This window comes from Rhipicephalus microplus, chromosome 10 (assembly GCF_043290135.1).
Source record: "Rhipicephalus microplus isolate Deutch F79 chromosome 10, USDA_Rmic, whole genome shotgun sequence".
NCBI lineage: Eukaryota > Metazoa > Arthropoda > Arachnida > Ixodida > Ixodidae > Rhipicephalus > Rhipicephalus microplus.
Window position 1 is genome coordinate 15,530,220 of NC_134709.1, and position 14,560 is coordinate 15,544,779.

The window sequence follows — 14,560 nt, forward strand, 5'->3', positions numbered from 1 at the left end:
ATGGAGGCTGAAATTTTGTACTCGTGGTAGGTGCAATTGTTGTGCCATCAGCAGCATGACCAAATAATGTAGTATATATATATATATATATATATATATATATTTTAGAATTTGAAAAAAAAATATGTTGTAAGATACAGTCAAACCCCTTTATAAGAGATCATGATATAAGAGAGACATGGGTGTAAGAGACACCAGTGTGCCTACAGTAAAATAGACGATAAGAAAATGAATACAAGGTACCCTGCTTGTAAGAGACACCACGTGTAAGTGACAAGAACCGCTGCCCAGAGCATGCCTCAACAAAGAGTTTAACAGTATATATAGACATAATGAAGCACCTACTAAAGGCCGTTCGAAACGACCCTTTCTGTGACCACTCGTAAGAAAATCTTTGTTACAGGTGTCGATATTAAATCTGTAAGGTCACCTCATTGACACATGTTTCTGCGCTCCACAGGCAACGTCAGCCAGGGGCTGTTTTTTTTAATGTTTTTAATCATTTCGATAACAGAAATTATAGCTGTGCAATGAACTGAATGGTAACCGAAAATTGCGAATAAGGTCTGAAATGAGATCATTTTATTTGAAATGCAACCATCTAAGAATTCATTTTTTGTTTCATTTTTGGGTAGCAAGATACCTAATATTGATGATAGCTCAATATTCTAGCTCATTGTGAAGCCTGCATATACAACTACAGTGCTGCCAAGCCATTTTTCTTTTGTGCGGTTAAATCCATAGTTATGGCTACTGGCATGATAGGTTCAGTTTAGGTTACACCTGTGTTTTACTTTTTTATGCATAGCAAATCTCAAGGTTCCTTGAAAACTGGCCTTCTGAAGCTAGGCACAAGGCAGTCATCTAAAAGTCGAAACTGAAAAACATTTCTGGAGAGGTGGCCACGTACCTTCAGACGCTTAATAGACGGTGCCCACTAGAAATCGGTGGTCTGCAACTGATATCGGCCAGAGCCTTTCTTGAGAAGAAAGCCCTGGTCGTTCAAGGCGTCCACGATGACACGCACCGACGACGACAGTATGCCGCACCGCTGCTCCGCCACAGTCCTCAACTCACTTGTAGTGAAGATTCGGTTGCCCGTTCGCTGCGATTCCTTGGTGAGTGCGCTCACCAGCGCTCGGGCCTGAGCTGGCTTGCTCATGCCAGAACCGTGCTGCGAGCGCCTGAAGTCGACGGATCCCATTCCGTCGCTCTGAGTGTCTGCAATGCTGTGCTTCATGAGCTGAAAGTGGGAACATTTCAACCTTATCCCTCCATTAAACGTAAAACTTTCGAAGCTCATGTAGTATAAGAACTGCCTACAGAACAGTCAATGCTACACCTAGAGGCTTTGATTACTGTTGCCATTTGAATTAATCTATACTAATGTGTCACACATGAAAGAAATAAGAATAATTGCTGTGGTTTAGCATCCCAACATCCTAAAATGATTGAGAGATGCCACGGTGAAGTGCTATGGATATTTCGACCACCTAGGCTTTTTTTGTTCACCTAAGTTTACACACTCGGGCCTCCTGCATATCGCCTCCATTAAAACACAGCCACTGCTGCAGGGATACGACCTCACGACCTTCGGTAATAGTACTATCTGGTGTTTTACATCCCGAAACCGCAACAGGCTCGTGAAGGACGCCGTAGTAGAAGGCCCCAGCAATTTGGACCACCTGGTGTTCTTTAACCAGCATTGACATTGCACAGCAGGTGGGCCTCTTGCCTTTCGTCGCCATTGAAATGCCATGGCCACGATCGAACCCGCAACCTACAAGTCAACCACCAAGCACCTTAACCCCTATACCACAGTGGCAGGTCCGTTGAAAGAAAGATGCAGGCATCTGAGAATGTGTCACGTGATCAACAGCAACAGTTACTAGTTTGTTATGGGCACTGGGTAAGCCCTACAAGCCCCATGCATTAGTAGCCATTTAGATGTACCGCTTCCTCGGTGACTAAAAGAGACATTCACACAATCCATACACCCAAACTTCAATGTAACAAACACAGATGTAATGAAATATTGGTTGTAACGAAGTAAATTAATAGTCTTGCAACAGATATAGTGTTAGGAATAGACGTTTACAACTATTTTTTTTGTATGAAGAACTTATATTCATGTATAATATGCCACTTCCTTATAATGAGGTTTGAAGACATCAGCTTCTTCCAAATTTTCCGCTTGGTGTGGCGAGAGCCACACTGTACCTCTATCACGTCCAGGGCGTCCTGAGCCGTGCACTCTTCGCGAAGTTCGAGGCGGGCCCTGGCCTGGGTCAGCCGTATCAGGGATTCAAGCTGGCGGGTTGTGATCGGCACAGAGTCCGCTTGCCGAACGCCACGCAGATGCAGGTAGAACTTCTGCAAGTGTGCTGCGCATTCGGTACTCAAAGTTGGCTGCACATACCTACATTGCAAAGAAAGTAAGCGAAGGTTGGTTAAGCAAGGTTAAAAAAATATATATCAAATTCTGTAGTTTTTCACGCCAAAACCAATGCAAAAAATAAATTTGTATACATCCGTACCTCAATATAACAAACACAGATATAACGAAATATCGGTTACATAGAAATAAATGAAAAACAGTTTTGCAATGGATACAGCATTAGAAATAACCTTTAAAATTAATTTTTTCATATAACAAGCTTGTTTTCTCATAAGATGCAACTTTGTTACAATGAGGTTTGAGTGTAGTAAAATCAGCCACGTAAACATGCAAAACCATTCGACGTCATGGGCTACATTAAAAGCTTCACCTATTGCCTGCTAAAGAAATGCATCATTAATACAGCTTGACTTTTTCCAGGGTAGCACGTTTTATTAAAGAGTGCTTTCGTGTAGCATAAAGCTCCGATATCGCTGTGCATGTAGCTTTATGCGCATCTAAGTATGACCGATTTTGACACTGAGAAGCTGTCGATAGTTTGTGCTAGCATCAACTTCCCATCCCCACACTTGCTACAGTGCTAAGCTCCAAGTCATCGCTTGACTGCAAATCAACAAGCCCTCATCTCTAACGTCATCCCCTTTGTAAGCTTAGACTGTCACTGTCCACGGGCGGAGCCCAAAGTATGCATTTGTAATTCTAGCATTGTTACCAGGGGCATACAAATATTCTAACATTTCAAGTAAAAATCGAATAAAGTAATAAAAGATACAGTAGTTACTTTGTTTGACAGCTCTACAGGGGACACACTCTTTCACAAACACGTTTTGTTTTTGAGCATATTTTTTTACAAAACTTTTGCACATTACGTATTTATGTGCTCATTTCAACCATTAAATTATTCTTCTAATACAGTCGACATCCGATTTCCCGGATGCCCGATATTCTGGACATGCCAGATTTCCCGGACTTATCTGTGGCACCGTCAAGTTTTCCATAGAGTCAATGTATTAAAAAGTCCAAAATTCTGGACACTTATAGCCTTCGGCGTCCGACTTTATGGACTTTTTACTGTTAACTGCCGACCCAAAGTCACCACCGACGTTGCCATTTTGGTTGTTTTCATATCATCCAACCTGCCATGCTCGCATCGCAGGTATGGCCAACAGCACCGCCCCAACCGCCGCACCGCGCCGCGGCCTCGAAACCGCACGTGTCAATCCGTTGCAAGCTATAGTTTAGTGGCTTAGCCAAGCCAAACATCACTGTGTTCGTTCACGTATTGTTTTGTCAGCTCTGCTGTCGTTTTTGCGGTTTATTGTTTGCTGCTGCGCGCTATCTTCAGATATCACGTTTCCCGACCTTCAGCATCCACCGAGTTCCTAGCTGTGTCAAGCGGCGCTTTTCGACGAGCGGATTCGGCGTTTACAGCAATGGCACCGACTGCTCCATCGTCTTCATCCGCACCTTCGAAGCATACAAAACCCCCTCGTAAGCTCATGATGATAAAAGCCACGCTGTTGACCTCAGATCTGCTGTCGCCATGCTAGCGGAATCGTGGAAAGCGGTTACGCAAGAGGCTCCGCGGAACTGTTTTCACCACGCGGGCTTCACACTTGACGCCGAGACGGTCGTCTCATCTCAAGTGGACAGCGTGTGTGATGAACTGCCATCCTCGAATGTTGCCTTCGGCGATCTGCGCGCAGCCGGAATGTCAATTCAAACCAGGGTAACCTTTGAGGGCTTCCCCGAGCCTGACAAAGACCTCGAGCTATGTGCGGACTTGACCGATGACGAAATTATTCGTCAAGTTACGGAGGATTCCGACGACTCCGACACCAAGAACAAAGAACCAACGACACCGAGCTACACAGCCAACGAGTTAGGAGTTGACGCGAGCACTGATAGTAGGTCATCGGTGTACAACGGTAACATGACGTTGAATGAAATCGAGCCAGACATGATTGCGGGCAAGCGGAACGCCGTGCAAAAGAAAATAAGCGACTTCTTTGCACTCGTGCTGACCTATAAAATAACGCCGGCCACGTCTCATTTTTTAAAAAATATAAGCGGATCTTTTCATAGCCACATAAACGATGCATTGGCTGAATTGCAATAGGAATCTTGTACTCCGGCCATTACCCTCTCTCTCAGCGAAAAATACCTACATAAAAAGATGCGTTTTAACGTGCATTCGCTTTTCCGGACTACCCGATTTCCCAGAGGTTTTCGCGGTCCCATGAGGGTATGAGAAATTGGACGTTAACTGTACAATATGTAGTTTTGAAGCTACTATACATTTTCTATATATCTAGGAGCAATATTTATTTCTAAACTGTGAATGTGGGAAGGCAAATCAGGGTATCACAACCAACCTAGAATGACTACCGTATGTAGCAAAACAAGAATAAATGTTCTAAACCTCTTTGAACACAAATTATAGTACATTTGTAAAGAGGTTTATTGGGCGAACCAAACGGGCAGGTGGGAGATTGGAGATAGCGACAGGACGAGGAAGATGGAGGAGCTCGAGCGCCGATCTCGTGGTGCCTTACTCTGCGATGATGCTTGCTGTTCCCTTTTGTTGTCATCATTCCTTCATTATACATTGAACATTTGCAAGAGTGAGCGATGTCAAGCTGGGTAAAACTTGGATCAAGCTAGGGATGTTCAACATATCATCAGTTCTGTTTAAATGGGCTTAGAACATCAGTTTTTGTTTACTGCATACAGTATTCATTCCAGGTTATTGCAATATGCTGATTTGTATTATAACTCTTGTTTATTTTTTTATTTATGAATAGATCCTGCGTCTACCAATATAAATGAAGTTCTTGATATTTTAGAAACAGCAAGTTGTACTAAAAAATAATTGCATATTCGAAATAAGGACATGAAAGTACATAAGCTACGAATGCTTTATAAAAATCTGCTCAAAAATGAAGAAATATGTAACTGAAGCAGGGTCTCCACTTAAAAACACGCTAAAGAGAATACAGATTTTTTTTTAGTAACTAAATTACACTTCCAGAATAACAAAATCGCCACAGCTTCCATGAGTAGACACGCAAAAGTGAGAAAACATGCAAAAACAAAATGTGGCCGGCGAAGGCACTTTCAGGTTCCCGCACCATTCACCGTGCCGTCGTAGATTTCGATGTCTACCCTTGCCTACGCAGTTAATCAGCAAATAAGAAATACTACTGGCACCAACCTCTCCTTATATACATCTAAATAAAAAAAAAGAATACTACCATTGTCCTCTGGGAGTGGGTTACCGACTTACCATGTCAAATTTAAGAAAAAGTTTATGAATTCAGTGCAGCTGAAACACAAACCTAAAAGAAACCAGTGACGTCACCTGTGGAGATGCCTGCACAATGTTTAAAAATCGAACTTCAACCTTCTTTTCCTCTTCTAATAATGAGCCTACGATGGTTAAATTACCGACAGTAAAATTTTCAGAGCATATAATTTAACCGCCTAAACTGATTCCTTTGCTTCACACTTTGGTGTTCTTTTAAGAATATTCTATATTCGACTTAGTATATTGAAATGTAATAATAATAATAATAATAATAATAATAATAATAATAATAATAATAATAATAATAATATCTGGGGTTTTATGTGCCAAAACCTCGATACATTGAGGCCTGTTGTAGTGGAGGGCTCCAGAAATTTCGACCATGTGGTGTTCTTTAACGTGCACCAACTTTGCACGGTACACAGGTCTCTAGCATTTTGACCCCGTAGAAATGTGAACGCTATAGCCGGAATTGAAACCGGAACCTTCAGGTTACCAGCCGAGCACCGCAACGGCTGCACCATCACTGCAGACCACATTCGAATACAGTCGTTTGCTTCACTTGCGCAAGAAAATTTCAATATTCGCGCTCTTCTCGTTGTAACCGCTTGTAGTTTCACCACAGCAAGTTCGATCAAAGAGACAAGGAAGCTGCACCTACTGTCGTGCATACGTGATGTACTTTCGCAGCAGTGGTGCTGAAATGGGATCCGACACGGGCCCACGGAGACGTTGCGCGAGCGAGTTCGACGGCTCGGGCGTCTGAGAGGTGGCCGACGCCTGAGTGTCGCTTGCACCCTCCAACAGCTGCTGGCAGGATGAAAGTGAACTGGACTTCTTCAGATGCATCGCCATGACGTGTTCGGACAGACGCCGGTCGAGATCCTGAAGGGTAATGTCAGGTGGTGAAGAACATGAACTCGAGCAAGTAAGGACGAAAAACTTTACTGGGCGAACTTCTGTGGAAAAAAAAAAGAGAAGTGACATACTCAATGTAATGATACCAATGAGCACAATAATCAGTATCAGATATTTCAACAATGTCTACAAGTAATGACTGAGGGGAAAAAAAAAAATCGTGAAACAGAAGAGGAAGAGAGGAAAGAAGAACTTAGCATTCTTGATCGCAGAATGGCGAGTGCAGTCCCCAAGAAAGGCAACGGAAGCAAGCGAGATAGAGATAATGAGTATTGCTGTGTAGTTGAAAAACGCCCCAAGTACTCCTAATCTCCTTGGTGACTTGACCGGATATGAGAACAGTGGACAAAGTTAAAAAGAAAACTATAAAATTGGGGTATTACGAGCTAAAAAGGCAGGTACAAAAGCTTTTCTCTTTTTTTTTTGTAATAAAGGGCTACCACATAAAAAAAAGACAAAAGATTTGTTCACCATGCAAATTCAACCCAACATCACAGTCACAAGCTCACTTATTAGTCTTATGCTTTCTGGCAAGTACGGATGGCGATTTTTTTTTCTGGGCAATAACTGACTGTAATAACAGTTGTATGTTTGCAACCTAAATATATGATTGAGTAAAAGATTACTGGTGGAAAAAAATTGCACCTCTTCATTATTCGATCCGTATTCGAAGCTATGTATTCGTACTCAATTCGTATTCAAGAATTTTGATATTCACACAACCCTAGTACGCACCCAAGGAATGGCACACGACATATTACATAGTTCTGAAGTACGTTTTCTGTTGCAAGGTCCTCGTTTCTGTGGCATATCAAGAATTCACGACATACCTAAAGCTATGCATTAAAATTGCATTTGAGATAAAATAATTGAAAAAAAAAGGTTGCTATTTAAAGGCAGAAAACAAAAACAACTTATATTTTGTTCGGCAGTTTCACAATTCAGGCATCAGATGGTTAACATGATTTTGTGCCAACAATCTCGGCTTTGTGTTATTCTAGAGTACTCACTGCGTTCGGCTGGTCCAACAAAATAAAGACTAGATCGAAGCGCGACAGCAGTGCATTGCCCATGCGCAGGTTCTCAGCCACCGTCTTGGCCCGGTTGTAGTGGCCTCCAACGGGGTTAGCGGCCGCCAGCACGCCGGCCCTGGCGGGCAGCGACACGGTCAGCTCTGCCTTGGCTATGCTCACGCACTGCTGCTCCATAGCCTCCAGCAGGGCCCCTTGTACTGTCGACATCTTGTCCAGCTCATCAATGCAGCAGCAACCTTCGTTTTCATGACAAAACAAAAAGAAGTTTAACACATGCTGAACAATAATGACTTATCTTTTATAGGGCTGCACGAGCTTGTTACGTGTGCAGCGATGGAAGTGACTTCTTACTTTTTAGAGCAGATTTCAGAGCAGAAAGAGCAGAAAGTGAAATCAAGTCTTTACTTTCTGGAGTTGCAGAAAATTATCTCAGAATACTAGGCTTGTGCGAATAGTGAATTTTAGGTTCGAAGCGAATTCATATAGTATATACAGGGTGTTTAAAGAAATGTGTTCACTATTATTGAAAAATTACACAGAAAGGAGGTATCTGTGGCAACCTGTGGCGTTACTTTTACTGTGACAGAAGGAAACCTCAGATTCATACAAACATTAATTATGGCATTAATTATAATAGCTAACACAATTACCTTTTTAACCAGTGGAAATAGGTGGTCGAGTCAAATGAGTTGATTCAAGTCCTTGCGGGGAATAGTCTATAGCCACTATGAAATTTCTGAAAGCACAGCGTTCAGACGAGTCTGAGTGACAGCACTTTGTGGCCTCCTGGCATTTAACTACACAAGATTAGTGTGCAAATAAAAAGAAATGTCACCACATGCAGCTGGTTGTGTCGCGTACTTACCAAGGAAAGGGTGCACCGTGATACTATGCGATTTTCCAAAATCTCTTTTTCAGAGATTTGAATCAAATTTGGGAAATCGACCTATATTCAGGTTTTTAAGGTCTGGGCTTTTTCTTCTTCTTTTATTTATTTCTTTACATTTGCTTAATGATACCTAGTGACGCACTATATAGCTGCATTCAATACATGAAGGTTCGCTGGCTATCACAGTAAGACTAAAATATTAACGGGACAGCAACAGCACCACTGTATTTCCCAACCAAGGCAGATGCTCACCCCTGTCGGCGAGAACCAGGGCCCCCGCCTCGAGTGAGGCTTCGCCGGCCGAGCCACGACCGACGGAGACGGTGAGGCCCGCTATGGAGGCGGTGTTGCCGCAGACAAACACTCCCCTGGGTGCCACTCGGGCGCAGGCATGCAGAAGCTGGCTCTTTCCCAGTCCAGGATCGCCCACGACCAGAACGTGCGGGTCGCCGCGCACGGGCACATGGTCCGGATCATCCGAGTACCGCCTCACTCCTCCAAAAAGAGCCAGCAACAAGCCGGCCTTCACGATCTGGAAGAAGTTGCAGAAGTGAGATCATATTAGAGAGAAAAGTGTTTTGCAGAAATACTACGTGTACATATGAATGTCAAGGTTCAATAGTAGTGATAATATTATGTGGAATTTTATGCCTCAAAACCACAATATGACTGCATGGGACGCCACAGTGGAGGGCTCTAGAAATTTCGACCATATGATATTTTTTTAACCTCCAGTAACATCACACAGTACACGGATCTCTTTCGCCTTCATCTAGATGCGATCACTGCAGCCGGAATCAAAGCCACAACCTACAGGTCAGTCAAGGTTCACCTCACAAGCAAGAGCTACAGCAAGAAAATGGTTAATTGTTTGCAAAATCGCTGTCATATGAGAATTATTAATAGATTTAAGTGGTTAAAGGGCAGGCAGGGCCAAAAAAGTGTCATTATAAGCTATCATGCAACGTAATATTTCGTGTTATCTATTACCGTGGATTGCCAAGAAACATCTCAAAAGCACAATATGATTGATTATTGATTGACCCACCTGGGATTATTTAACGTGCACTTAAATCTAAGTACACTAGCCTCAAGCATTTTCGCCTCCATCAAAGATGCACTTCCGCGGCCGGAATTTGAACTCGCAACCTGCTGGCCAGCAGTCGAGCACCACACGCACTAGACCACCGTGGCGGGTCAAATAAGAAGGACATAGAAAGTCAACCCACCTCATGGCCGTAAATGGCAGGGCACAGCGAGTTCACCAGGAGGCGAAACAAATCCGGCTTGTCATGGATCGCCTCGATGGCGTAGTAGTCCTGACGACCGAGGTCGGGTCCCGACGGAGTTGTAGTCCCGGCCGGCTCGCGTTGCTCGCCTAGGATGTGGTTCGCCACCAGGTAACAGTCTACGGGACCGGTAGAACCTGAAGGATTGTCGCAGCGTGCAAGCTCCACAACGCCCGTCACCGTAACCATGTCACCAGGGACGGCTGACCCGACCAGGTCATCGGTCAGTTCACAGTCAATGATGCGTGGTATTCGACCGCCTTCCGTACCTTCGTCCGACTCCTGGAAGTGAATAATTTTAACAGACGAACAACAAACAGTTTTACATTAGTATGAAAGGCAGAATTATAATTAGCCTTTTTGCAATACACAATATGACCCAACAGTCTATGAATACGCAATTTGATGTAATCAGATGCCAAGGTTTTAGAGCCCCATCTAAAAGCAAGTTGACTTATTTTGAATTAATGACATGCTTAAAGCAATTAACTTCAAATATAACATATACAGCTACCTAATTACTGTAGTCAGATATGCCATCTTCTTTCGCAAAAACAGTTTCAGCAAAGCACTCGAATACATGCAATAGTTAACTGCTGACTGCAAGCAGTGCTAAAAAGGCAAAAAAAAAAAAGAAAAATGGGGCAAATTTACACAAGTGGTGCCAAGCCTGAAGAAAATGCAGAGAGCCCTGTCCATGGTTTTTTTATTCGTTATCTTTAACTCTGTTCCAGTTTTCTCTTTCCTTTTTTCCTCTCTTCTACTCATTTATATTTTTCTACCCACTTTTTCTTACTTTCTTCCTCTTTTCTTATTACTTCTTGCTCGCTACCTCTCTACTTTTTTTTGTTTTGCCAGCGTTATGCCAAGCAATGACAGCATACGACAGCCTGGACCTCTACAATGCCTCACAATTCATGCCCTCACCAAGGCACTCGAACATTTTTTTTTACTGTGGGGCAAGAAAAATAAATCCTCAGCCCGCACCGTAAAATGTAGCAGGCGACTCGAAAAACATGAGAAAGAAGACTTCTCCTTGGCGCGAGGACACAGTTCATTTGCTAAAGATGGTTATGCTGTTTGCGGTTTCGGTGTACGACGTGGCCATTTGAGTATATGACATCATTTGCAGAAAGAAAATGGTACCACTTCCAACTGACTTTGAAAAGCAGTTGTGCATTCCAGGTCGTGTGCTACACTATAACGTTTGGCTCGTGTGACCTAAACAAGCCTCCACTACCGATCGGCAGTGTTTTCCGACCATGCTGAAAAAGTGTTGCAAGGCCCCTTTAAGACTCTGTCTGACACAGTTAATCGGGGAAGGTCAGTCATGACGTGCCTGAAGTCTCAGCGACTGCCAATCGACGAGCTGAGTCAAGGGCGATGTCACCTGCTCCTGGAAGGTCCTGGATCGGCAACCCCTCTCCGGGCAGCAGGTGGGCGCCGTGAAGTAGCCACCAGGTTGCGCAACAGATTGCTCAGCCCCGCAACCCGAGCAACTGAAACCAATCGCCCGGTACTGCGGCTTCACTTCACTGGCGCGAACTACGGTGCCACGAACGGCCACCATGCGGCCGCAGGTCATGCTGCGGACATCGCGTAGCGGTGTCAACGGCCCGAAACCAGCAATGCGAACCGTCAACTCAGGCAGTGGGTCGACTGCGCCAACATCTATTTGATTTTGGTCTTGTTTAGTCAGTGTCTGGTGCAATGCGAGACCTGAAAAAGATAACGATGCGTCAACAGAGTAAACAAATAATTGTGCTGCAAAATGTGGTGGGCGAGTTAGTGACGCATACCTGTGTGATCACAGCATCCAAAAACTCATTACCTCGTGTACATACAACAAAAGTTTATCATTACTCACTGATTCCTGCTGTTAAGCACTTTCTGATACTTTTATCAAATGTTACAGAATTATTTGATGGCTTCATTCGGCAGTCCTGTTAAGCCCCCACATACGCCTTGGCCAGAAAGCGAGTATTTCCCTTTGTGACACATATTTCATTAAACCTAACTGGCCTCACCATATGCAAGCTCACAGTAACAATTATGTTTACATGCGCCTGTTTCGAACGCTCTAAATTTTGTTCGGCGTGATTTTTGTAGAGATAATTTCCAATCAAATAACCTATTGTTTTTTTTTTATGACAACGTCAGTTCAACAGCAGTGGAGATAATTGACATGGCGTACCCAGGAGTTTCAGAACGTCGTGAGGGCGGCACTTGAGGGACTCCCTCAAATCAGACCAATCCTCCTTGACTCCAGCATCCTCGGCAATTTCGTCGATTCGAACTTCGTACGAGCTCCGGGAACGGTCGACAACACCTGCGGGTCCCACGAATTTGGAGACCCGCTCGGCGAAATAGGCCTCCAGAAGCTTAAGCCTCTGCGCGACGCTCTCGTCGGGAGGGTAGTCCTTGTTTGGAAAGTACAGATGCCAGCCCGGGTGCGTCGACTGCTGCGAAGATAGGCGACGGTGGTTTAGGTCGTTGCCAACTCGAGGAGAAAATGCCGTTCCGTCGTCGCCTCGACTGCCGTCCGAGTCTTCGGGGTCGACGATGCGTCGCCGTTGCCGAGCAAACCTTGGTCCACCGGCCCGCCGTCGGAACCGCCCGCGCCCTCGGTTGTTCCAAGAGTTGTAGTTCATTTCCAAGAACGAGCGCACGGCATTTACTAACTCACTAGGCAAACACAGTTGCTACTTTAGCGGCACCCAGTGCGCGCCAGAGTTAATAATTAACGACCAAGCAACGGTGCAAGACAGGAGCCGCAGTTCGCGACACACAGAGATGGCCGCTTCGCTTTTAAAACTACTCGAAAACATCAACCGCCAAAGACAGCATTCATTTAATTTGTTCAAGCGCGAGAACAGGCAGCTGCGAACTGTATTTACCGCCAGAAACTCCGCGTTTGTGGCTTCTTTTCGTGCTAGTGTGCGTACTACACTCGGCTCGAAGCGTCTTAGGTGGTGGCGATGCCAACTGGACTTTTGTTTAGTGACTAAAGCCATGACCTACTACACTCCTGACCTGCCCAGAGAGCACCTCTTCCAGCGCCCACGTTCTAGTTCATACCTTCTGCCGCTAGGGCCGTCACCTACGAGCGGCGTGGCGCTAGGCAGCACCTGTTCGCTGTCGTCTGCTTCAGCCATCGCTGTGGCAGTGCAAATCGTTCTTATTGTGCATGAATTGTGTATGAATGTGTAAAATATGGCAAATAAAGCGATATGATTCCTCGTCAGAGTTGGCTGCATTCGTGTGGACGTTTGAAGCAGAAATAGAACCGTAAAAAAAGCACACAAAGGGTCACAGTGGCAAGCAGACGGGAACTTTTCTACAAATGAAGGAAAATTTATTATGAAAATATTTCTTGAATGAAAACGTAGTCCAACGAGATAAAAAAACTATTGTTAGGCATTCATTGTTCACACTGAATCACGATGGTTCCAGACGATACGCATACACAAATTGCAGAAGATACGCAGAAACACAGTAGGTCGTGTGCAGAAACTTGCAGACGGCAGATAGCTGCAGTAGTCAGCTCTAATAGTGGCCGCGTGCAGTTTTTTTTTTTTAGATGAGCTGACACCTCAAATGTAAGTATGGTGTATTGCTGCGTGCCATATTGCAAATCGGAACAAGGCAAACAAAGTAAAGTAAGTTTTCACGAGTTTCCTGCCACAGACATACGGGAAGAATGGATCGAGGCAATTGGAAGAAAAGGTGAGTCTTGTGTTTTTGAGAGTCGTTTCAATTCAGAACGAGTTGCAAGCTAGCAAGAAGCACCAGGGTGCTTTAGTAAACTTTATTTCCGTGTGTTATGCTAATTCACTGAGCTAAAAAACATGAAAGCTTTTTTAAAGTACCGCGGCTAATATGGCAGGCTCCACAAATAGTGCCAAGAAATTTAAATATAGCACACAAGAAAAAAGTAAATATACGAAATCTGTAAAATATGTAAAAATGCGTAGCGGTGGGTTGCGAGGGGTTCGAGCACCCTTCCCGAAGGCTGCCTCAACAAATGCCGCCGAAATCCATAAAAAAATTAATGATATGAAATATTTACGTGCTGCCTCCACAGTTTGTCTCTCTGTGTGTGTGTGTGTGTGTGTGTGTGTGTGTGTGTGTGTGTGTGTGTGTGTTTAGCGATGGACAACTCTTGAACACTGGGTGTCACTGAAGTTAGCGACCGAATTTGGTCAAATGTATTTCTCATCTCAAACCTCTATCTTCCCATACAGCTTTGTTCGTTTCTGTATAAGCTTACTTAAGGTAATTAGAAACGTTACGCCGGTAACGAAATGTGGCGATTAACTGTTCACTCTATATAGGGCTGGCAGGCGGTCGGGTATAATGACATAATTGAAGTCCTTCGTGCAATGAGCCCATCGGCTCTGTGAGGGTTAAGAGACCCAGCCGGTGAAACCGAAATGAGGAACCTGGAATAATCAGCGACAGATACTCTATTTATGTGCGTGCTGCATCTGAGATTACATCATGCATGACAAAGATTCGTTTTGGAGAATGCAAAAGAACAAAAACCACTGAAGTCATCGTCGTCAACGGCGGAGTCATTGTACAGGTTAGAGGTTTGCGCTCTAAACCAAGACCAAGGCGCTCAAGTGCGCCTCGGTTTCGGCTCTGTCGTATTGGGTCGCGCTTCGTTACTGAGCAGCCATTAGGAAATTCAGCTTTGTTATGAAACCTTGTATAGCCAATGAG

At 44.2% G+C, this 14,560-nt stretch overlaps 1 protein-coding gene across 2 annotated transcripts in view; it reads right to left on the bottom strand.

Moving 5' to 3' along the window:
- Positions 1–12,967, bottom strand: part of LOC119180730 (DNA helicase MCM8) — a 29,308-nt gene extending 16,341 nt beyond the window's left edge. For both annotated transcript variants that reach the window (XM_075875094.1, XM_075875093.1), the window contains exons 1-8: positions 12,030–12,967; positions 11,181–11,554; positions 9,776–10,123; positions 8,799–9,078; positions 7,634–7,893; positions 6,367–6,590; positions 2,221–2,419; positions 911–1,243 (exon numbers count right to left, since the gene is read on the bottom strand). In XM_075875094.1, the coding sequence (XP_075731209.1) occupies positions 938–1,243; positions 2,221–2,419; positions 6,367–6,590; positions 7,634–7,893; positions 8,799–9,078; positions 9,776–10,123; positions 11,181–11,554; positions 12,030–12,486 (2,448 nt within the window). In that variant the 5' untranslated portion in view covers positions 12,487–12,967 and the 3' untranslated portion in view covers positions 911–937. The remainder of the gene's footprint in view (positions 1–910; positions 1,244–2,220; positions 2,420–6,366; positions 6,591–7,633; positions 7,894–8,798; positions 9,079–9,775; positions 10,124–11,180; positions 11,555–12,029) is intronic.
- Positions 12,968–14,560: the final 1,593 nt, after the last annotated feature.